This window comes from Labrus mixtus, chromosome 13 (assembly GCF_963584025.1).
Source record: "Labrus mixtus chromosome 13, fLabMix1.1, whole genome shotgun sequence".
Taxonomy (NCBI): Eukaryota; Metazoa; Chordata; class Actinopteri; order Labriformes; family Labridae; genus Labrus; species Labrus mixtus.
The window spans coordinates 19908344-19932612 of record NC_083624.1 but is presented as its reverse complement, the minus strand read 5'-3'; the positions used below and the strand labels follow the sequence as shown (position 1 = coordinate 19932612).

The 24269-nt window shown below is 46.7% G+C and overlaps 1 protein-coding gene across 1 annotated transcript in view; it reads left to right on the top strand.

Moving 5' to 3' along the window:
* LOC132987189 (titin-like) overlaps positions 1–24269 on the top strand; it is a 200247-nt gene that overhangs the window by 98733 nt on the left and 77245 nt on the right. Inside the window, exons 107-148 of the mRNA XM_061054086.1 lie at positions 288–554; positions 671–937; positions 1154–1417; positions 2106–2245; positions 2483–2609; positions 2830–3096; positions 3240–3506; positions 3632–3898; positions 4866–5005; positions 5122–5248; positions 6363–6505; positions 9807–9930; positions 10249–10515; positions 11079–11176; positions 11295–11463; positions 11581–11850; positions 12666–12932; positions 13158–13436; positions 14209–14617; positions 14702–14826; positions 15138–15404; positions 15568–15837; positions 15974–16273; positions 16465–16767; positions 16977–17164; positions 17407–17521; positions 17648–17935; positions 18049–18200; positions 18413–18560; positions 18685–18984; positions 19104–19391; positions 19484–19780; positions 20430–20616; positions 20835–20950; positions 21033–21332; positions 21424–21723; positions 21808–21913; positions 22047–22243; positions 22331–22636; positions 22716–22869; positions 23882–24006; positions 24104–24222. Of these exons, the coding sequence (XP_060910069.1) occupies positions 288–554; positions 671–937; positions 1154–1417; positions 2106–2245; positions 2483–2609; positions 2830–3096; positions 3240–3506; positions 3632–3898; positions 4866–5005; positions 5122–5248; positions 6363–6505; positions 9807–9930; positions 10249–10515; positions 11079–11176; positions 11295–11463; positions 11581–11850; positions 12666–12932; positions 13158–13436; positions 14209–14617; positions 14702–14826; positions 15138–15404; positions 15568–15837; positions 15974–16273; positions 16465–16767; positions 16977–17164; positions 17407–17521; positions 17648–17935; positions 18049–18200; positions 18413–18560; positions 18685–18984; positions 19104–19391; positions 19484–19780; positions 20430–20616; positions 20835–20950; positions 21033–21332; positions 21424–21723; positions 21808–21913; positions 22047–22243; positions 22331–22636; positions 22716–22869; positions 23882–24006; positions 24104–24222 (9110 nt within the window). The remainder of the gene's footprint in view (positions 1–287; positions 555–670; positions 938–1153; positions 1418–2105; positions 2246–2482; positions 2610–2829; positions 3097–3239; positions 3507–3631; positions 3899–4865; positions 5006–5121; positions 5249–6362; positions 6506–9806; positions 9931–10248; positions 10516–11078; positions 11177–11294; positions 11464–11580; positions 11851–12665; positions 12933–13157; positions 13437–14208; positions 14618–14701; positions 14827–15137; positions 15405–15567; positions 15838–15973; positions 16274–16464; positions 16768–16976; positions 17165–17406; positions 17522–17647; positions 17936–18048; positions 18201–18412; positions 18561–18684; positions 18985–19103; positions 19392–19483; positions 19781–20429; positions 20617–20834; positions 20951–21032; positions 21333–21423; positions 21724–21807; positions 21914–22046; positions 22244–22330; positions 22637–22715; positions 22870–23881; positions 24007–24103; positions 24223–24269) is intronic.

Here is a 24269-nt window from a genome sequence, read left to right as displayed (position 1 = left end):
TCATTCCTTGATGACAGCATTTCATCCTTTCACCCTGACCCTTCCTGACAACCCGAGGAAATCTCCAGCTGGTTAATTGAGCTGTGTTTACCATCAGTGTGTCCCGATGATAGGCTTTGGGGGTGGGGTTGGTGGGATTCTATAAACATGTGAGCCATTGATGGGAAGAACCCAGTACAATGGAGAACATGGTGAACTGGCCACTTGTTGTTCTGTTGTTATTCGTTGTGTTTTTGATGTTTGTGTTGTTGATGTTTGTGTTGTCCCTGTGTCACTTTTGAACCTAGAAATCGAAATGGCCTTTGTAGTCCCACTGAAGGACGTGTCTGTGCCTGAAAAGAAACAAGCTAAGTTTGAATGCACCATCACGAAGGATGTCTCTAAGGTCATGTGGTTCAGGGGGGATGACATCATCACCCCTGACCAAAAGTATGACATCATCGATGATGGAAAGAAGCATATGCTGATAATAAACTGCTGTGAGTTTGATGACGAGGATGAATACACGATTGGGGTTTTGGACAAAACCTCAACAGCGAGACTCGCGGTGGAGGGTAAGTGCTGGGCCGCCGACCAGAGGAACCGTTATTATCATGACTCCCTTCATAGAGTTGGTTTCCTCCACTCTTAAACTAACTCATATGAATATCCTTTATTAATACAACTGTAGGTATCAGGCTCAAATTCATTTCACCGCTAAAGGACCAAACTGTGAAGGAAGGCAACATGGCTCGCTTCGAGCTGGAGCTCTCTCATGAGAACATTCCCGTCACCTGGTATAAAAACGATGTGAAAATCCATCCGAGCAGAACAGTGCTCACTCATGTGGATGGAAAGAGACACGTGCTAGAAATAAAGGAAGTGACTCTGGATGATATCTGCCAAATTAAGGCTGAGGCCAAAGGAATTCCTTCCATGGCCAACCTGACGGTCATAGGTAAACCCAGATCAGCCACCTGTGTCTTCTCTGTATCTGTTTGTATTCTTCCCCACAGCTGTTTGTATTTCTGTCCATGTTTGTGTCAACCATTTTCTGTCTTCTCTATGTCGTTCACTTGTGTCCCCGTCTTGTCCTTTGTCTGCCTCCTTCCATATATCCTTTACGTTTTGTTTTTCTGCCTCGGAGAGTCATGCAAACATTTCCCCATTCCAGAGGGAGATGCTTACTTCACAGTCAAGCTGCAGGACTACACTGCAGTGGAGAAAGACGAGGTGGTTCTCGAGTGCGAGCTCAGCAAAGACGTCGATGTCATGTGGTACCACAATGAGGCCGAGGTCAAGCCCTCTAAGATGGTGGCCATTAAGGCTGAGGGCAAACGTAGAACTCTCATCATCAAGAAAGTTGGCGACAAAGACAAAGGACAGTACTTATGTGACTGTGGAACTGACAAAACATCAGCAACGCTCCACATTGAAGGTAAAAACACAGAGTTTGTGTTTGCTGTTTGGCATTCACCTCCATCCAGGCAACTTCCACCTTCCTGATGAACCTACCCATCATTTCCTCCACCTCCTAACCTCACCTCAAACCTCGTCACCTCAAACCTTGTCACCTCACCTCAAACCTTGTGGTCTCATCACTTCTTAACTTCCATTGTCACCACCTTTGTGTGGTCTCTCCCATCCCTCCATCCGTCCACTCTTGTAGTGCTCTTCCACCATAACCCTGGCTGTGTATCATTTGGTCTGTCTACTCGTGTGCCATTAGAGCCACTTCTTCAGATTACTTTCATGGTTTCTGTTACCAAACCATCGATCTGAAGAAGCAAACCTCCCTTTATGGTTCTTCAGCTTTTTGAAGAACTGTGGCCCCTCAAAAATGTTCCATAGAGAACCAAATGGCTCCCTCGATGTTCCATGTCAGTCCAATATGACCGACTGGATCACCATGGTTTTGGCCGTTTGGTTGTTAATGGCTTTGACGATGTCGCTTACAGCATCATAAAGGAGGTTTATTGTGTGTGGTGTCAGGTAGAGGTCCAACATGTCCTCCAGCTCTGTGTCTGTCCGTTGTTGAAGTCAGTTTATGTTTCTGTATTTATGTTGTGTTGAATATTTATGTCTAAATGTTCAGTAAGAATCTTGTCCCTTCTCTTAAACGTCAGCTCGCCACATCAAGGTGGTTCGGCCATTGTATGGCATTGAGGTGTTTGACGGAGAGACGGCTCGATTTGAGGTCGAGCTCAGTGAAGACGACGTCCACGGCCAGTGGAAGCTGAACGGAGAAGTCCTCAGTCCATCTGCCGTATGTCTTTAACACATCCACGCAGATATTCTCTCTCTGTGGTTTGATTCATTTTCATTTTCAGTTAACCCTTAAGGGAACAAGATCATGTTCAAGTTTCTCCCTAACTTAAGATTCAAAGTACGAGTTCCTTCTGTCATTGGTTAACAAATGGAAGTGAACCAACCACAACCTTGCTGTCATCACATTTCTTTGAGGCCACTTGTTTTATACTGAAAGTTTGTCGACCACCAACAGGACGTTGAGATCGTGGAAGATGGCGCCAAACACACTTTGGTTTTGTACAACTGCAAAGTGCCTCAAACAGGCGAGCTGGCGTTTACCGCCGCTAACGCCAAGTGTTCGGCCAACCTGAAAGTGAAGGGTGAGCTTTCACTTCCTCACGCTACCTTTGTTTAACGATTGTCTGGGCGCAGATTGGTGCTAACGCTTTTCTTCTGTGAATCTTAACCGCCTCAGCACCTGAGCATTCATCCTTTCGTACCTTTGGTTCTTAAATACGTTTAGAAAAGATGCCAAAGGTTTTTTATTCCTGAGCCATCCCTCTGCGCCTCGATGTTAACTCAATGTGTCTGAACCAACAGAGCCACCCGTGTCTTTCATTACGCCACTGGCTGACCAGCATGTTTACGAAAAGGACGAGGCGAGGTTTGAGCTGGAAATTTCTAGAGAACCCAAAAGCTTCCGTTGGCTGAAAGGATCACAGGAGCTATCAAACGATGACAAGTTTGACCTCCAGGTAGAAGGGAAGAAGCACATTCTAATTATAAAATCTGCCAAATATGAGGACGAGGCCAAATACATGTTTGAGGCTGAGGACAAAAGGACCTCTGGGAAGTTGATCATCAAAGGTAAATGTCAGACGGCTTCCCTGGTGAGATGTCTTCATTGGGGAGGACATGAGTATGACCAAACCGTAACGCTTTATGTGTCCTGTAATTGGTGTGAGTTTGTAAAAAAACCTTTAAATGTGTCTATAATTTCTGTTTGTCAGGTATTCGGCTCGAATTTATCAAGCCGATTAAAGACGTGACGGTGAAGGAGCGTGAAACCGCAGAGTTCAGCGTTGAACTCTCTCATGAAAAGATCCCGGTGGTCTGGTACAAAAACGACGTCCGGCTGCACCCCAGCAAGGTGGTGCACATGTCCGAGGCCGGCAAAGTCCACACGCTGGCCTTCAAGGAGGTCAGCATCGACGACACGTCCATGATCAAAGTGGAGGCCGTGAGCAAGACTTCAGAGGCCATGCTCACTGTGCTCGGTTAGTATCTGTTTCTGGAAGGATGCAGCTACATTTCCAGAGAGAGTTAGCATATCCATGTGTTTAGCTCGCAGGAAGTTGTTTTTAACTGCTTATTTCTGGTGTTGTTGTTTGCCTTCCTGCAGAGGGCGACCTGTACTTCACAGTGAAGCTACAGAACTACACCGCCGTCGAGAAAGACGAGGTGATTTTGCCCTGCGAGCTAAGCAAGGCCGCCGCTGAGGTCAAATGGTTCAAAGACGGTAGCGAAATATTCCCCTCCAAGAACATTCTCCTCCAATCAGACGGCAAGAAGCGCACGCTGGTCATCAAGAAGGCGGCGAAGAGCCACAAGGGAGCATTTACTTGCGACTGTGGCACCGACAAAACCACAGCCGACCTGAACATTGAAGGTAAAACTTGCGCCGATCAGCCCCTCCCCCGAGATCGCGGTGAGGCCCGGTCAACCACCGATCATCGAAACCCCGCCTTTCTCTGGGCCGATGTTTCCCTTTCCCCCCATCCTACATAACTGTGTCCTGTTCTCTGAATGTTCTCATTGTGTATGACCTGTTTTGTATAACCCTGGAGGATCATCCAACTCGATACATCTGAAATCAGCGTTATGACCATATATAGAAAGGTTTACAGACCGATGCAGAGCTGGCTAAACACTGAAGCTCCAGTGTCCACCACATGGCAACTTGCGTGAGCATCGACTCTAGAGAGGAGGGGGCGGGAGACAGCTCTCTGCAATGTTTTGAATTTAGACTGCAGTACCCATTTTAAATACTAGGGGTCAGAGTTACATATTGCTCCTTTAAAGTAAGATCTGTGTGGGTGTTTACTTGATGATCCCTCTCAGGGTCATCAGGGCCTTCCGTCTGATTCTTAGCAGACTTTCCACAGTTTTGTGTTATTTAGATATGGCAGCACTGTGGATAGCGGTCATTTTGCGTGTCCCATGTCTACAGTCCTCGTCGCAGCGGCTGTGGGTTCAAATCTGTCTCTCTTCAGATGTCTGATCCAATAAAGGCAAAAGGGCCCAAAAATACCTCTAAATAAATAAAAGTCCTGATAAGCATTAAATGTTATCTGTATCTGTGTAGAGATGTTTAGAGGGTTGGATGATCGTCCAGAGTTCCTCCACGTCGTCTGCTTTTGCACACATTGTAAGACGCTCTGAATGAGAGCGTCCGCTGCTCGCACACTGTCACTGTTTGTCCTCCACCGACCATCTCAACCTGCCGTCTGCTCACGTTTACGACGACATCATCGCACTAATTTCACTCCATGATCTCGGGGTTTCTCTAACCGACTGCACTCAGCTTCACCGCCTCTCTCGTTCTCTCCCTCTAACGTCTTTTTGAACTTCTGCAGAGCGAGACATCAAGGTAGTGCGCCCGCTTTACAGCGTGGAGGTCACAGAGACAGAGGCGGCCAAGTTTGAGACAGAGATTTCCGAGGAGGATCTCCACGCCGTGTGGAAACTGAAGGGAGAGACACTCCACCCGTCTGCTGTAAGAACAAACGCTGAAAGCATTGTCATCATTGTATGAGAAGTCGGTGTTCTCCTGTCAGCTGCTCTCTCATTTTGGTTTTGATGATTCAAGTTTGTGGACTTTCGATTTCTCAGGATGTCGAGATCAAGGAGGAGGGCGCCCGACACATCCTGATCCTCTTTAACTGCAGGAGGGACATGGTCGGAAGCGTGGACTTTTCGGCTGCCAATGCCAAATCTTCAGCTCAGCTCAGGGTCAAAGGTGACAGAAATAACCTTCACAAGAGTCACAGGCCGTTTGTGGAAACGTGGTCAGCCTCACATCAGACGACACCGAGGTTTCTGTGTCTGATGCTCCCTTTGAAGAGTACAAAATAAAAGCACAGCTGAGTGTTAGATGATTCGAAAGGGATCCAAACTCCAACAAAAACAGGACGTTCATTCTCAAATTTAAATACACAAAGAGTTATTTAATATGTGGAGCTGCTTCCACTTGAAAAGATGAATGATTCTCTGTTGCTGTTTCAAATCTCTAAAGTCTCTCAGGACGTCTTTGATGTTTATTTTTAGGTCTCAAAGGGCTCAAATCAAATGTTCAGATTCAGAGAACCTTGCAGTTTTCTAGATCTAGATCCGAGTCTTCAGAAATCCAGACTGTGCAGAGATGATTCAGGGCGAGCAGATAATGCCAGTAAATTCTTCACTGTGACACTCGCTGATTAAAGAAGCGTGCAGCTCTCAGCTGGCTGTCACTGTCGCTGCCAGAGACATTAACTGCCTGTTAAAGGGCTTTCATTCAGGCATGTGAGGAAGCCTGTTGTAAATACTTGATGCTGCCTGTTAATCCAAACCCACTTCCTGAATCAGCCAAGTCACCAACACGTCGCCGTTATAACACGGACTGTTACAGAACAGGGAATGTAACGTTGGGTAACTCCTGCTCCCAGTCCACATTCTCCGTTTCCAGGAAAAATACCGCCTGCTGATTGACAGGAGCAGATTGTCCCCCCCTGATGGGTTTGACAGAAGTGGGCTCACAGCCAATCAGGGTCCTTGGTTATTTTAGAAGCCACATGCCTTATCTAGAGCAGGTTTACAGTGATTGGCAGGGGGTAGGACGCGACCCCGTCCCTTACTGGTCTCTGGCAGCCATAACCATCTGACGGCAGGCCGTATGCTAATGAGCTGGGCCCCCCAATGCCAAGTCCCAGGGAGGCAGTGTTCAGTTGTCCTGAGGGCTCCAGCGGCCTGCCTTCAGCTCAACCACACCATGAGGATTAGCCACTGAGGATTAGCCCGCTTTATGTGCGGATACTTGTGGATCTATTGACCTGTTTGAGGGGGGGGGCTAACCATGTCTTCTCCCCAATCTAAAGCCCGAGTGATCAGCCTGCAGAGGCCTCTGAAGGATGTCACCGTGACCGCCGGAGAGACCGCCACCTTCGAGTGCGAGCTGTCGTACGAAGACATCGTTGTCGAGTGGTTGCTGGGGGGTACAAAGCTGGAACAGAGCGATAGAGTAAGTCCAACCACACCTGAGCCAGTCCTCACAATGTTTCTGTAACACACACACACACCACACTGAGTCTCCACAGACACTCCCACAGTCCAGGCCTGGTTCTGGGTCTGGTCCAGGTCCAGTGTCTCTGTTTGTACACAGTGTTCAGGTTTTCGAGCTCCACTCTGCTGCAGCTTCAGCTCCCTTCATATAAGGGCCTGTTGCTGGAGGTTCAGGATTCCAGCAGAGGATTCGATCCTGGTCTTTGAGATAAGGCCGGCAGGAGGGCTTTTCTGCCCTGCAAGCGTTTCTGCAGGTTATTTTTAAACAGCTGCAGGAGGCCGAGGAGCCGGGCAGGTGGCAACAGTAGCTACCCCCTTCACTTCTAAAGTCACATGTTGCTGAATGTTGTGCTGGAAATGTTTTCGTCTTGTTGCTGTTTTTATGCTGAATTAGAGCGGCTCGCTGCGAGTCCAGACCCGGACTTGTAGCCAAACAGAACGCAGGATTAGTTTGATTATTAGATGTAACCGGAGCTCTCTGAGGGTCTCGACGACACGTGATCTCTCTTGCTCTCTGGGTTGTGCAAGAGTGATTTACTGCATATGAGACGGTTAACACGCAACATCAACTGTTTCATCAAGTCGAGAAAAAGATTAAAAGCTAACGACACGAGCCTCTGAAGAAGTTTCCTTTAGTTTGATATCAAAAGATTTAAAATAATCCATTTTAAAGCCTGAAGTCTGAGGCGACATGGGGGCTGTTTTCTTACTATTGAAGATTTATTTTTGGCTTCAAACAGAGAACATTCTGTGTTTATAAGTTCTTAAACTGAAGGTAAACATCTCAGTTAAAATATCAGCTGCGCAGTCTGTACCAACACAAAACAGAAACTAACTTCTTTTAGGAGCCGATTATCACCAATGTGAGTGAACCGAGTTTGATTAAAGAACTTTAAAATATAAAAACGAGTATCAGCTGAAAACATCCGGGTTTATTCGAGCGCTACAGAAAAACAAACAAACAAAACAAATGAAGCTCGTTTTTTAAACCCCGCTTCTTAAAAATATTCTGAGTCTCAGTTTTAGATACATCGAGGAGAAGTTACAGAAGTTTTTAATGTTGTTCTAGTGATATAAGTGAACGGACCCCCGAGAGAGAGAGGGGGGGAGAGAGAGAGTCAGAGAGAGAGGGAGAGAGTCAGAGAGAGAGGGGGGAGAGAGAGAGAGTCAGAGAGAGACAGAGAGAGGGAGAGAGAGAGAGAGACAGAGAGAGACATGGAGAGAGAGAGAGAGAGAGACAGAGAGAGACATGGAGAGAGAGAGAGAGAGAGAAAGAGAGAGGGAGTGAGAGAGACAGAGAGAGAGGGCAATCAAACTATAAATCATTTCAACCTTTTGCCCCAAACAACAACAACACAAACACAACATAGTGGGCGGCCCGGGTTTGAATCCGACCTTTGTCTCCTTTCCTGCAGCTTGTTCCCCACTCACTCTCTCTTTCTGTTTTTTGACTCTAACCGGCGGCATAAAAATAAACTTCTTAAAAAAGATCTAAAAATATATTTTTTTATCAGATCTGAAATGAGTTGAAACTAAAGTCCTTCTTTAATGACTTTATTTTAATATGTATTAAATACAATTTGAAGAAGCTGCTTAAAAAGTGTTTGTGTTGCTGTTTGAGGGTCGATGACCTCTGCGAACAAAACAGGAAACATTTTTATGACTGGAAACCGAATGTACACAAATATATACGATACCAGTAAAACAGGATTCCTTACATGAATCACAGAGGCGTTGGAAATGATTGAATATCCACCCATGATGAGCTGTTGTGACCTCCGGATCGGAGGGGGGTTATTTATTTAATCCATTTGAAATCAACACAAGAATCAGGAAAATAAAAACGAACGAGTAGAAATCTTTTTAAACAAATCACGGAGACGAGTGTGATTGTGGTTTCTTTAAAAACAGAGAACGTTATAAACACTGACTGTGATAAACATTAAGTTTATGTCCCTTTACTGGCCGCCGTCTGTGTGTTCTCAGGCGTGTCGGTGTGATATACAGTCCGCGCTCATGTGTGAAACCAGCCGTCAGGTGTCAGAGGTCTCTCAGTTTAAATCTGGGGAAGCAGAGCAGCTGCCTGCGTCTGTTTGAGCTGTCAGGACTCAGCTGACCGAGGCTGAGCCAGAGACCCGAGAGCATGAAAACCTTGCTCCATATTCAGCTGCCTGTCTTCTGAACCTGACAGACACTGTTCAGGGAGGGAAAAAAATCTGTTTCTGTCCCATTCCTGACTCTGTCAACCTGAAAGACTGAGTTCAGGGAAGGAAAAACCCATCATATGTTCGTACTCTACAAACCTTACAACCACTTTCAGCAACGTTAGGCCACTAACATTTCTGACTCATTTATCCTTACAGTGAATTTAAAAAAAACACGTAGCAACTCTGCTTTTATAAAAACCTGAGAGACTGAGTTCAGGGACGTAAAACCTTACTGTAAATCTGTCAGGCTTCATTCAGGGAGAAAAACCTGTTTGACTGAATCAGTTTGACTTTTTAAGCCCGAGGGACTTTAGTCAGGAAGAAAAAAAACCTTTTCAATACTTTCACCTCTGACAGACTGTAGTCAGGTATAAAAAACAAAGCAGCAACCTCCGGTGTTAAGAAATGAAGCTGATGCTGAAGTGTAAAATCCTACAGTTCCTCGAGTGTCCACTAGAGGCTGCAGAAGCACAGGAAGTCACATACACACCCATTCAAAAAGCCTGTTTTTACAGCAGAGATTAACATGTTTACAGCCTGGTTCAAAAAACCAAATAGGTCTGATTAGCTCATGTCTTGATCGGCACACACTGTACGGGGGGTGAATGTTTTGATGACTCATCCATTTTGATTTGATGAAGGATAAGAGTTATTCACAATAAGGCGTGTAGCTGACCTGATTGACAGGCGGGCGCGGTGTAACGGTTTGTCAGGAGGCTTAAAAGCTCCAGCTCTCAGACTGTCGTTAGGTTGACTGAAAGTTAGGCTGAGACAGCATTACCAGCATGGAGACCGCCATCGATGGGACTCCTGCGCCCCCTGCAGGAACAGATGGGGCACGTCACTCAGGCTTCAAACATATTGTTTGAGTTTTTTACCCGCCAGTCTGTGTTCAGGGAACCTAACATCCGTCTCTATAACCATTCCTGTTGATCCTGTCATATGAATTTTTCCCCCATTTAAACCCCCTGTAAAGCTCGACTCAGGTGGCCCAGACAGGTGTTGTTTAGGGCAGAATGAAGCCCTTTTCTAACCGACTGTTTTACCTGACAGGTGGTGCTGAAGACGGAGGGTAAAGTCCAAAGCCTGACTCTGAGAAACGTCGCAATGAGTGAAGCCGGACAAGTGAAACTAGGCGCCAAAGACTTCCAGACTGAAGCTAACCTCATTGTCAGAGGTGAGACCAGCACACCCAGGAAGTATAAGGAGAACTACAATCATGCCGTCTTTGTAGTCCAATCTGGGAGTTTAATCCCATCAGGTTTAAAGGAGCAGCTTGAAATTGTTTGAGCTGCCCTGCATGGGTTTATGTTTATGTTTATGTTTAAATATGCAGAGTGACATCACAAGATAAGTGTGACAGTTAAACCAACAGGGCAGTGTTGATGTGAGCTGCAGCTGCAGGCTTGAAGCTCTGCCAGAGAAGATGAAAGAAAACTTTGAATCTTTATTTGCAGTAACTAAACAGCTCCTGTGTGTGTTTGTGTGCGTTCAGAGCCGGCGGTGGAGTTCACAAAGCCCCTGGAGGACCAGACGGTGGAGGAGGAGACGACGGCCACGCTCGAGTGTGAAGTGTCCAGAGAGAGCGCAGAGGTACAATGGTTCAGGGACGGACAGGAGATCAGGAAGACCAAAAAGTATGAGATGATTGTCGACGGCCACAAGAGGGCGCTACTCATCCACGACTGTACTCTGGACGACTCCAAGACGTACACTTGTGATGCTAAAGCCTTCAAAACCTCCTGTTTCCTCAACGTTGAACGTGAGTACAGCCGTGAAATACAGCAGCACGAGATCAGACAAGTAACTGACGGACCATTCAAAAGAGTTAAAGAACCCTTTGTCATCAATAAAGGTTCAAGACAGGTTTGATAATGGCTCCCATAACAAGTTCAAAGACATACAGATACACTTTGTACAACTGAGGGACTCCTCTGTCAGATAATAGAACATTTAATTAAAGGAAATTAAATCCCTAAACTAAGAGAGTCCGAAAAAAAGAGTCAAAGAATCTCCTCTTTCAGTTGATGAATATTCTGTAGAAGATAATAAACACCCGAAGCTTCTGTGGCGAGGTATGTGTCCAACAAAGTGTTAAACAACAAGCTGCAGAAACAGCAAATACTCACAATGAGGTATGAAGTGCAGCTTCGTCCACAGGGGGCGCCAAATCTACTCGTATCAAAAGTCTCGTACATGAGCTTTAAAGAAATCTGTTAAAAGACCGCTCATTAGCTCGCCAAATTAGCTACTGGACCTCTGATCTAATGGACTGATTGATTGATGATCCACTCGGTCTATTAACGTGTCGTTCTTCGTCCACAGCTCCACATGTCGAGTTCTCGAAGCCGCTCCATGATGTCGAGGTCAGAGAGAAGGAATCTGCCAGGTTTGAGTGTGAAGTCTCCAGAGAGGACGTCAAAGTGAGCACACTTGATTCGTCTCTGTGTCCGCACAAGCTTTGAATGAAGGTCGAGTTTTTAATGCTTTAAATCAGTGTCTTCCTCTCTGAGAGCCCCTCTTTTTTTATCTGCCTCTCAGATCCGCTGGTTTAAAGATGGAAGTGAAATCAGAAAGGGAAAGAAGTATGAAATTATCGCTCAAGGTCGCCAACACACCCTCATCGTCCACAAGTCCGTGTTTGATGACGAGGCTGAGTACGAATGTGACGCAAAGACCTCCAAATCCTCCGGCATGCTCACTGTTGTCGGTAAGAAGAACATTTATTCTCCAGCCAGAAACGACCTGCAAACGTTGAGGTTGATACGTTGAGCTTGACTCAGATCTTTAAGCATGAACCAAAACTTTTCTGTTTTTGTGGTTGCAGAGGAGGAGACGAGGTTCACGAAGAACCTGTCCAACGTTGAAGGAACAGAGACGGACAGCGTGAAGCTGATCTGCGAGGTGTCGAAGCCCAGTGCTGATGTCACCTGGTACAAAGGAGACCAGGAGCTGCCGGAGGGTGGACGCTACGAGCATATCGTAGACGGGAAGAAAAGGATCCTGCTCATCCAGGACCTCAAGATGGCCGACGTTGGAGAGTATAACTGCAGGCTGAGTCCTACCATCAAAACCTCCGGAAACCTAAACATTAACGGTACAGGCAGTTTTAAGATGACTTCAGACTCTTTCACAAACAAAAAAAGTTAATAATTTAATATAAATGAAGTGCTTCTGGGGCATCAGAGAGCCTAGTGGTAATAGCATGCACCCCATGTGCAGAGGCTATAGTCTTCATCCCAGCATCTATGGGTTCAACTCTGACCTCGGCCCTTTGCTGCATGTCATCCCCTCACTCTCTCCTCCTGACGTTTCCTGTCTCTCTTAGCTGTCCGATCCAATAAAGACCAAAATGACCCCAAAATATATATAGAAATAAATAAGGTGCTTCAAAAAATAAAAGGAAAACGATGGTTAGAAAATATAATGAGGACCAAGGACGGATCCCCGAGGGTCTCCGAGATCACAAAATTAAAAATATTTTTCTGTTTAAATTTACACAATTTTTAATGTTGAGCATCAAAGTTTAGTTTAGACTTTCTATCCCTTTATAAAGTCTTCTATCCTCAGTCTCCTGCAGATCACAGATTTTCTCAGAGGAAATGTTGTATTGTTGAATTGTATTTTTTAAAATGTTCATTTTTAACTTCTTTTAAGATTCAATGTTTTTCTCACTTGATTACAGATAAACAAACTAAACATTTAGGGACAGATTCTGAATAATTTAATCCTTAAACAAAATGGATAAACTTTGATTCTGTTAATCTGAGGTTTACCACTGTGTGTCATATTCTTCATAGTAAAAACTTAAGATTTGTTTTGGTGTTATTATCGGACAATTTAACCCCAATCAGAGAACTTTAATCAGCACAGCAAGCTTTGATGAAACTTCTGATCTCTCTCGTGTTTCAGAGCTCGCTGCTGAGTTCATCTCCAGGCCTCAGAGCACAGAGGTGGTGGAGGGTGAGAAGGCGGAGTTTACCTGCTCCGTCTCCAAGGACACCTATGAGGTGAAATGGATGAAAGACGACAAAGAGCTGCAGGCGGGAGACAAATACCAGATGGTCAGTGACGGAAAGAGACGAACTCTGGTCATCAAGAACAGCGAGCCTAAAGACGAGGGCGGATACGTGGTGATGATCGGACCGACCAGAGCCAGTGCAGATCTCACCGTGCTTGGTAAGCCCCGCCCACAAACACAGACTGGACACACGTTAAGTGGAGACAAAAAACAAAGTTTAGAGTAATTTTTAGGTGAGCAGAGCAATAGAAGTTACCTTTCATTTGCATAATCTGCCTTAAACTGAGACTGAAATAAAGCTGCAGGAGATTTGAATTTCTTCACCTTCAAGCAGAAGCTTTTGAAGGCTAATCAGAGTCCCTGCTGTTTTAATCTTTCTGCAGAGAAACTGAAGATCATCACTCCTCTGAAGGACACGGAAGCCAAAGAAGGCAGTGAGATTGTCCTGAACTGCGAGGTGAACACGGAGGGAGCAAAGGCCAAGTGGCTGAAGAACGAGGAGACAGTGTTCGAGAGCAGCAAGTACTTGATGGTTCAGAGAGACAACGTGTTCTCTCTGAGGATCAAAGACGCCCAGAAGGGAGACGAATCAAACTACAGCATCACCCTGACCAATCAGAGAGGAGAACAAGCCAAGAGCTCCGGCAAGCTCACCGTGAAAGGTCGGTGGGAAACAGTCATGAGCTCACTTCCTATAGACGCCCAAAGAAACATCAGAAGATTTATTATTACATCTTATTTTAACACTGGCGCAAACAACGACCAAGCATGTTTTAAGAATAAATTAAAAAAAAAAATTAAAGAGTCATAAATGCTAATAGAAGAATAAAGGTGTGATATCAGGGCCGATATAGATCATAGAGAATCATAGAGAACAATTCCGGTTTCCTGTCCCCATGAATCAGAATTTCATCCCCCCTCCCTGCTCACCCCTGATGTAAACAAACTCTGAGTTGACCGTAGTCATGATGACCGGGTGAAACCGACCTGAGGAAGAGAATATGTTTACAGACGAGCTAATGTATCCGAGTATAATTTGCATGACGTTTTTATCACAGCAGCATAAACAGCAACAGTACGGCAGCTTTCACTAGCAGCTCATGCTTCCTTATGCAGCAGTCTCTGATATAAGGGCCTTTCAAGCACACTGTCTGTCTAACTTGCAAAAGAAAATGTATTTACAACGTTTTGGTAGTTGACCTTCCATTGCCAGTTTTTGATGGACACATTGATGTGCAAAGGTTTTTTTCTATTTAGTTTTTTTTAAATGACTCAAATTTAGGATAAGATAATCCTTTATTGATTCCCGGAGGGAAATTTCAATTTTCATTCTGTAAAAACTATAATCATTTGTTAAGTAGATTCCTTAAGGCAGCATGAAACAGACAGTCTGCTCGAGTCCAACACGTGTCTGATTTGTGTTTTGTTGTTCAGAGGAGAGTCTGAGGTTCGTTGTTCCTCTGGAGGACATCGACACTCAGGAGAAGAAAACCGTCAGCTTCTCCTGCAAAGTCAATAGACCAAACGCCACGCTGAAGTGGATGAAGGCCGGCCAGGAGATCGTCTTCAACAAACGCATCGTGTACAGAGTGGACAAAGAGAAACACACCCTGACCATCAAAGACTGCACGCTGGCAGATGAGGGCGAGTACACCGCCATGGCCGGCGACAACAAATCCACAGCTGAGCTGATCATCAGCGAGGCGCCCACAGACTTCTCCATGAACCTGAAGGACCAGACCATCCCCGAGTTTGAGGATGCAGAGTTCACCTGCAAGCTGACCAAAGAGAAAGCCGACGTAAAGTGGTACAGAAACGGACGTGAGATCAGAGAAGGACCGAGGTTTGTCTCCACCAAGCTTTAAGTTAGAGTTGTTCAGAATTTTTCTTTAAAACATTTCCTTAAAAAAAAAATATTTTTTTCCAGATACACATTTGAAAAGGATGGAAAGATGTGCACCCTGCGTATCAAGGAGTGCAGACCAGATGATGAGTGTGAGTACGCCTGCGGAGTGGACGAGAAGAGATCCAGAGCCAGGCTCTTTGTTGAAGGTGAGCTTCCTCAAAATCCATTCTTTATGGACTCTTGATGCAGTAAATGGTTTATTTTAAGTATAAACGGGGCACTGTTCTGTTCTGCACTCCATTGTTTGGTGAGAATTAAATCTTTACAGCTAAGGAATGAGAAATAACAAGCAGAGTGCTGCAGTAAGAAAAAACAGAAAGTAAGAAAACAGAAGTTGTCAAAGGATTGATCTTTGTGGTACACCAATTATGAACTCAGCAATTACTGTTGAACTAAACATTATGAGTCATTGATACAATTTTTTCATTAACCTCCTCATGAACCTCCTGTCCTGCAGAGACCCCGGTGGAGATCATCAGACCCCCGCAGGACGTGTTTGAACCTCCAGGCTCGGATGTGGTGTTCGAGGTGGAGCTTAATAAGGACAGAGTGGAGGTGAAATGGTTGAGGAACAACATGACGGTTGTTCAGGGAGACAAGTATCAGATGATGAGTGAGGGTAAAATCCACAGACTGCAGGTCTGTGAGATCAGACCCAGAGATCAGGGAGAATACAGGATCATCGCAAAGGACAAAGATGCCAAGGCAAAGCTGGAGCTCGCTGGTAAGACAACAACAGCTTGTCGGTCTACTGTTGTTAAAAATTGTACCCAAAAGATTCAGGCTGTAGAATATTTTAAACAAGCCAAGAAATGTAGAATACAGTGAGCTGAAGAGTGTAAAAGGGAGACTGATTTTCTGTGTTTATTTGCTGCCTCGTCCTCCAGCTGTGCCTCAGATTAAGACCACAGATCAGACCTACGTCACAGACGCCAGGAAGCCCATCACCATGGCCGTCCCCTACAGCGCCTACCCACATGCAGAGGCCGACTGGCTCTACAACAACCTGAGTCTGCCCAAAGACAACATCCACACATCCTCTGACCGCACAGAGTACCGTCTGAAAGACCCACTGAAGGCTGACGAGGGCCGCTACAAGGTCATCATCAAGAACAAACACGGAGAGGGAGAGGCTTTCATCAACCTGGAGGTCATCGGTGAGCTCTCTGAGATAAAACTGTGGTATTAATAGTGGCTTAACCAGCACGCCATGAAGTGGTTGGTAGATATTGTCAAAGACCGCCAGAGAGTCCAGCTCCCCCTTATATTACTCATATTGTTTTATTTCTCTAGATGTCCCTGGACCTGTGAAGAACCTGCAGGTAATTGACACAGCTGACGGCGAGGTCAGCCTGGCGTGGGAGGAGCCTGAGAGCGACGGCGGCAGCAAGGTCATTGGCTACGTGATGGAAAGACGCGATGTGAAGCGTAAGACGTGGACACTGGCCACTGACCAAGCAGACAGTCCTGAGTTCACTGTGACTGGCCTCCAGAAGGACTCCATGTACCTGTTCAGAGTCTGCGCCAGAAACAGGGTCGGCAGCGGACCAAACGTGGAGACTGACAAACCTGTGCAGGCCAAGAACAAGTTTGGTGAGAATCCCTCCGATAAAAGATTTACCTCCCAAGCTGTTTCAAGTTTTAAATGGTAGGGCCGGTTTTCTGTGATAAATAGAAAAGAAGTGGGCCAAGAATTGATCTCTGTGGTGCTCCATGAATTAAACAGCCTATGAGATACAACCAATAATTTACAGCGGATAAATTTGACTCTATAATCGTTTCAGATGTTCCTGATGCTCCTCTGAACGTGATCGTCGGAAACGTCTCCAAGTTTGGCTGCACCGTCTCCTGGGAGGCACCAGAGGCCGACGGAGGCTCACCCATCACCTCCTACATAATTGAGCTACGTGACAGGACGTCGGTGAAGTGGTCGCCCGTCCAGGTGACCAAAGCCGGCGAGCTTAGCGCCATCATCAACGACGTCATCGAGAACAAAGAGTACATCTTCAGAGTCAAAGCCCAAAACAAAGCTGGTGTGGGAAAACCCAGCGCTGCCTCACAGCCGGTCAAGATCATGGATCCCATCGGTGAGAAGAGTTTCATTTTTTTAATCAAACTTAAAATAAAAAAAACATCATAAAGTACATCAAAGTATATAAAGACAAAGATGCAAACATCATGAACATAAATCCAAAATAATAATCAGTGTTGTGAACATGAACTCCATCATTCCTACACCTTCTCGGTCCTTTTCAACAGAAGTTACATTTGTTTTTTTGTGTTTGTCTGCCTGCAGAACCTCCCAGTCCTCCTCTGAACCTGGTGTGGCAGGACCAGAACAAGAACTCGGTGCAGCTCACCTGGGAGACTCCTCTGAAGAACGGAGGTAGCATGATCACCGGATACATCATCGAACGCTGCGAGGACGGCACCGACAAGTGGCTGCGCTGCAACACCCGCCTGTGCCCCGACCTCTTCTACAAGGTGCCAAAAACATCAAATCCTCATTGACTGTTTTCTGTCAGACATGATGCTTTAAACTCTGAACTTAAAGGACGAACAGTTTTAAAGTGATTGTATTGAACAAGCAATGATGGTCTCAGATGTTAGCATGTTAGCATTCAGGCCTCTTCCAAGAGTGATGTGTGCGGCGTGGAGCTGAACAAAAAGCCTCATCTTCTCTCACACTTTCATTACTTTACAAACAAACTTTGATTTGTTTTCAGGTGTCTGGTCTGAGATACGGAACCAAGTACAACTACAGAGTGTTTGCTGAAAACGCCGCCGGACTCTCCGGACCCTCAAACACCCTCGGACCTCTGCTGGCTGACGACCCACATTGTGAGAATGATTTTTAATGTGTTTTAATATCAGTAATTCAATAAAAGCCTGTCAGCTGCTTCACTGTAAATTTTCCTGTTCAATCATCACGCCCATCATGCCTCACTCTCTCTCACTTCTCTGCAGTCGCTCCAACATTCGACCTGAGTGCTTTCAAAGACGGCCTGGAGGTGATCGTCCCTCAGCCTCTCACCATCAGAGTCCCCATCACCGGATACCCGACCCCCAATGCAAAGTGGACCTTTGGAGAGAAGGAGATGACCACCGCCGACGAACGCGTCACCCTGACAACCAAAGCTACATTCGTAGAAATGATCGTCCAACCGAGCGTCCGTCCAGACCGAGGCACATACACCCTGACACTGGAGAACGACATCACGTCCGTCTCTGGGGAGATCGATGTCAACGTCATCGGTACACAAACTATCAGCAGATTATCTGAAGCAAAAGTTGATCAGTAACAAACAAATCATCACTCAGCTTTTTTTTGTGGTTCAATCGTTTCTATTTCTGTTTGCTTCCTCCAGCTGCTCCCAGTGCTCCCAAGGACTTTAAGGTCCTGGAGGTGACCCGGCAGCACGTGCACTTGAGCTGGGAGGCTCCGGAGCACGATGGAGGAAGTCCTCTGACCGGCTACCAGGTGGAGAAACGGGACGTGTCCCGCAAGACCTGGGTCAAGGTAAGAGGTTAAAGCCAAAAGATGGAAGTTCAAATACTCAATCTTTCTTTACAATAAAAATAGAAACAGCACCATTCAGTCTTATAATGTAACAATACTATGCTATATGATAATAACTGTGGTACAGTGTTTTACTGTACAGGACACATTATAAGTCAATCCTAAAGTACTCAAACTCTACATTTAATCTCTGTGTCTCTGCTCTCTGTCAGGTGGTCACAGGTATCCAGGATCAGGAGTTCACCGTCACCGATGTGGTTGAAGGAAAGGAGTATCTGTTCAGAGTCACCGCCTGCAACAAGTGTGGACCAGGGGAGCCGGCGTACATCGACGAGCCCGTCAACGTCTCCTCTCCTGCCAGTGAGTCACACCACCAGTGTTTCACAACTTGCGTTGTAGCAAAGACACTGCAAAGTCTTTAAACTAACAGAAGACCGTGTTTTGAGTCTTCAGGAACTTTCTAACCCCTCCCTCTCCCCTCCAGCTGTACCCGACCCCCCAGAGAACCTGAGGTGGAGAGACAAGTCAGCCAGTGGCATCTTCCTGACCTGGGAGCCTCCCAAGTATGACGGCGGCACCGGGATCAGAGGATACAACGTGGAGCGCTGCCAGAGAGGTACTGATAAGTGGGAGCCCTGTGGAGATATGGTGCCTGAACTGAAGTGCCAGGTGACCGGCCTGATCGAGGGCCAGTGGTACTCCTACAGAGTCAGAGCCCTGAACCGCCTTGGAGCCAGTAGGCCCTGCAAGGCAACCGACGAGATCCAGGCCGTGGATCCCAAAGGTACCCAGACCGTCTGATTGTTACTTTTTTGTCTCTTAGTGCAGTAGTTTCTCTCACAGCTATCTGTTACACCAAACTTCGTGTTATATTTACTCCTGTCCTCCTTTTTGTCCCTGCAGAGGCTCCAGAGATACAGCTTGACGCCAAGCTGCTGGCCGGTCTGACCGCCAAAGCTGGCAGCAAGATTGAACTCCCCGCGGAGGTGAAGGGTAAGCCCGAGCCTCGCGTCAAATGGACCAAAGCTGACCTGGTTCTGAAACCAGACGACAGAGTATCCATCGACACCAAGCCGGGAACCTCCACCGTCACCGTCGCCAAGACCAAGAGAGACGACAGCTCCACCTACATCATCGAGGCCACCAACAGCTGCGGTCGCGCCACCGCCACCGTCGACGTCAACATCCTCGGTCAGAACAGAGAAAATAATTTAAAAAATAGTTTGTCATTAAATTTGTTTAGTTTCTGGATAACTAAACTCAAATATTATTTCCTGGCACAGATAAACCCGGTCCTCCGGCTGCCTTCGACATCTCCGAGATCACCAATGAGACCTGCTTCCTGGCTTGGAACCCTCCGCGTGACGACGGCGGCTCCAAAGTCACCAACTACATTGTGGAGAGGCGAGGGGCCGACAGCGAGATCTGGCACCGTCTGTCCACTACCATTAAACAGACCACGTACAGAGCTGTGGGTCTGACCAAGTTCAAGGAGTACATCTTCAGAGTGTTTGCTGAGAACCAGTTTGGAGTCGGACCTCCGGCTGAACATCTACCCATCATCGCCAGATACCCCTTCGGTAAGCCACCGGACACAGGATGGAGGTTAAACAGAACCCTCCCCTGTTTAAAATGAAGTGAATAAGACTGCAGTTCCTGTGGTGTCCAGTTGAGGCAGTCTCCAAAAGCCAAATAATCCTTATTAGGTCACATGGTTACAACCTGGTTCAAAAAACTAATTTGGTATCGATAGCCGACGAGAGTTGATGATAAATTAGCATAATATGGGGCGTGGTTGAATTGACCTACAGGTGGGTGTGTTGTAGCTGTTTGTAAGGAGGCTTAAGCCCCGCCTCAGCTCCACCTCTTCGCCGATTTCTTGTTTGATCTTAAGTAAGTTCAAGACTCAATATTTAAAAATATGGCGACCGCCATTGCTTGGCTTCATAATGCCTCGACCGAAACGATGGGTGATGTTATTGACAATACGTCCATGTCTCATATAGGGTTCACACAGAAGCTTGAAGATCTTTAAATATTGTTATTTCTTCCCTGTTGATCAAAAATAAGTTTGATAAAAGTCTGTTTGGCCGATCCAAAACTACAGCCAGCTAACTTAGCTTAGCATACGGCTAAAGGAGTATCAAGGAACCGCTGACTCCCTTTAAAGAATTACTTTCTTTAAAGAGATCTGTGTCAGACATTTGTCATTGTCTGTCTCATCCCCAGACACGCCTGGAGCTCCTTACAAGCTGGAGCCTTCAGACATCGCCAAAGACTCTCTGACCCTGTCCTGGTACGAGCCCGACGAGGACGGAGGAAGCCCCATCACCGGGTACTGGGTGGAGCGACACGAACCCGAACACGACAAGTGGATCAGATGCAACAAGCTGCCCATCAAAGACACAAACTACAGGTTAGCCTCTCACCATATGTTCTTCTTTCTGTCATCCAATCAGATCTGTACTCTTTAGAAAAAAGTCTGCTATTGATGTTGATTTTTTCTGGTTGGATGATGATGAAAGAGAGCAAATACTCTCTTTAAGACGCGTTTGTAAAAGGAGCATGAGGTTTGGGCTCTTTGTGTGCGTGACATGTGAATAAGAATCAATCGATCTATGTGTTCCCCTGCAGAGTCAAAGGACTTCCCACCAGGAAGAAGTACAAGTTCAGAGTCCTGGCTGAGAATCTGGCTGGAACTGGAAAACCGAGCAAGGAGACAGACATGATCCTCGTCAAGGATCCTATCGGTACAAAAACATTCACTCGAGTTGTGTTCAAGAATCTCAAGTCTTCCAGAGAACTTTCAACATCATGCTTTCACTCTTTCAGATCCTCCATGGGCTCCCGGTAAACCCACAGTGAAGGACGTGGCCAAGACTTCCTGCTTCCTGACCTGGACCAAACCGGAGCACGACGGCGGTGCAAAGATCGATGGCTACATCATTGAGATGCTGAAGAGTGGAACCACAGACTGGATTCGCGTGGCAGAGAACATCAATATCCTGGAGCACTTCCTGAAGGGACTGATGGAGAAGCAGGAGTACTCGTTCAGAGTGCGAGCGGTCAACGTTGCTGGGGAGAGCGAGCCCAGCGAGCCCAGCGACCCCGTGCTCTGCAAAGAGAGACTCAGTGAGAAAACGAAATCCCCACAACAGACAAGGCATTTCAAAATAAAACTCCAGAACAAGACTGAATAATTCAATCATATATCTCTCCTCAGATCCTCCGTCTGCTCCTCGCTGGCTGGACGTCATCAGCATCAGCAAGAACAGCGCCGAGCTGAAGTGGACGGCGCCCGAACGCGACGGAGGCGCTAAGATCACAAACTACGTGGTGGAGAAGCGTGACGTCAGGCGTAAAGGCTGGCAGGCGGTGGACACCACAGTGAAGGAGCTGAAATACTCCGTGACCCCCCTCAACGAAGGATCGCTCTATGTGTTCCGCGTCGCCGCTGAGAACTCGGTGGGCGTCGGCCCGTTCTGCGAGCTGGCTGACTCTGTGCTGGCTAAAGACACATTCAGTAAGTCAGAGAGAAGTTTAGGTAATTTCTAGGTTACTTGTTTTAATCATTATATTTTGATTTAACTGTCGGTGTTTGTTGCAGCTACTCCCGGGCCACCGTACTCTCTCACTGTCAACGCTGTGACCAAGAGATACGTGGACCTGCAGTGGGAGGCGCCTCAGAACGACGGCGGCAGACCCATCCTCAAGTAAGTGTCCCCAATCTTTGTTTGTATTGTTCAACATTTACCTGTGACCACAAAAAGTTATGTTTCAGCTCCACCTATAGCACATAGAGTAAGTCCCTATGAAGGTTTGTTTACCTGGCTGTTACCCCCTCAGGTATTCCATTGAGAAGAAGGAGAAGCTGGGAACTCGCTGGGTGAAATGCGGAAAGACTTCCGGTCCAGACTGTAAGTACAGAGTGACGGACGTCATCGAGGGAACCGAGGTCCAGTTCCAGGTCGGCGCTGAGAACGAGGCCGGCATCGGTCACCCCAGTGAACCCACCGAGATCCTGACCATCGAAGACCCCACCGGTCGGTGCAGTCGCCACTCCTAACACTCATTAAAAAGATGATAGCAACGAGAAAACAGTCTGAATCAATCTGTCCTGTCTCTTCCAGGCATCCCATCGCCGCCCATCGAGCTGCACGTGACCGGAGCGAGCCGTGACTTCCTGTCCATCGCCTGGAAGCCCCCCCAGAGGGACGGCGGTTGTCCAATCAGCGGCTACCACATCGAGATGTGTGAGGCCGGCACAGAGAAGTGGATGAGGGTCAACTCTCGCCCTGTGAAGGAGCTGAAGTACCGCGTGGAGGAAGGCCTGGTCCCCGAGAAGGAGTACATCCTGAGAGTGAGGGCCATCAACGCCGCCGGAATCAGCGAGCCCTCCGACATCTCCGAGAACGTCTTCGCCAAAGAATCCGACTGTAAGAATCTGCCCATCACCTGGACCTTAACCTTCAAAATGACATGTATGGCTGATTTATTCCCGTCCTTTGTGTCCAGGTAACCCGACGCTGGAGTTCCAGACGCTGGACCTGGTCGTTGTAGAAACAGAGAAGATGCACATCCCCATCCCATTCAAAGCCGTCCCCTCGCCAAGGATCACCTGGCACAAAGACGGGAAGGAGCTGAAGGCGGACGAGCGCCTCAGCTTCAGGTAAAAAAAAGATCAACTTGTGTAAAGACGTTTATTTGTCCGTCAGCGACCGCGGGAACTGTGAGAGGGGAAAGTCTTTGCACTAAAACTGAAGAATTAAAAACCTTAAACATTTAACTTTTCAGCAATAAATCAGACACCGTTCTTCACCCGTGGCCGTTTGAAGTAACAAACATGTTCAATATCAGGAACAGCTGGATGTTTTCTACTGCAGTGTTTAAAGGATGAAATGTATTTTATATGTCAGTACAAAATCATGAAAAACAAACTAATGTGACGTCATGTAAACAGAAAACAATTACCATAACATCCGGTGTTTAGGACCCACTTTAAATATCATTTCTATCATCTCCAAAGTTGGCTGCGTCCTTTATACCAGTATATAAAAATGCTGACTGACCATGACGCAGCTGCCACCATCACCACCCACAACATGCGATTGAAAAGTCACCTCCACTTGTTGTGTTTTGGAAGCTGTGCCGGGAACCATAGGGACGCTGATGAGGCTGGCAGCGCCGCTTTTTACCGCCTTCTCTCCGTCATGAGGTCATCATGGTGCTTTTAAATCAAGCAGTGGTTTACTGATCAGTAAGTTACTCTGGTGGAGTTTAAGTCCTATATTAAAGAGTGACCAGCAGGTGGGCAGTGCGACTCGAAGGATGAGGGTCTATACCCCACACCTTTCCCTGCAGGCTGAGAGCTCGAGTGAAACCAGATGAAACTAAAAGAGCGACATAGCTGCACAGACACTGACCATCGTAGACTGAACACGATAAATCATCACACAGGAAGTCAGTTTAAACAGTTTTTCTCTCTGGGAGACCTCTAACATCTGCGTCTTATATTCCAGATAATGATTCCCATATTAGAGCTTCTGAAAGCATGTCATTTGACGGCTGCTTAAATGTCAAACTCGAGGATCCAGCTTCACAATAAAATGAATTCAGAATCATCGTGTTTGTTTGTCTCCTCTGAGCTGCAGTGGCTGATGGGATTGTTTTTTGTCCCACAGGAAGGAGTACATGTCGTGTCACCTGGAGGTGGAGAGCAGCGTCCACGCTGACGCAGGACCGTACAAAGTGACTCTGGAGAACAAGCTGGGAGCCGCCAGCGCCGCCATCAACGTCAAAGTCATCGGTACTGAATCACACACAGATTCAATTTATGATTAAAAGTCAACATCCTGCTATAGGACGACCTCCTCCTCATGGTGTCTCTGTCTCTCTGTCCTCAGGTCTGCCCGGTCCCTGTAAGGAGATCGTGGCCTCTGAGATCACAAAGAGCTCCTGTAAAGTCTCCTGGGATCCTCCAGACTACGACGGAGGCAGTCCCATCCTTCACTACGTCCTGCAGGTCCGGCATACAGGGGATTGTTTTTGTCTTTGAGCTGGTACAAAGTT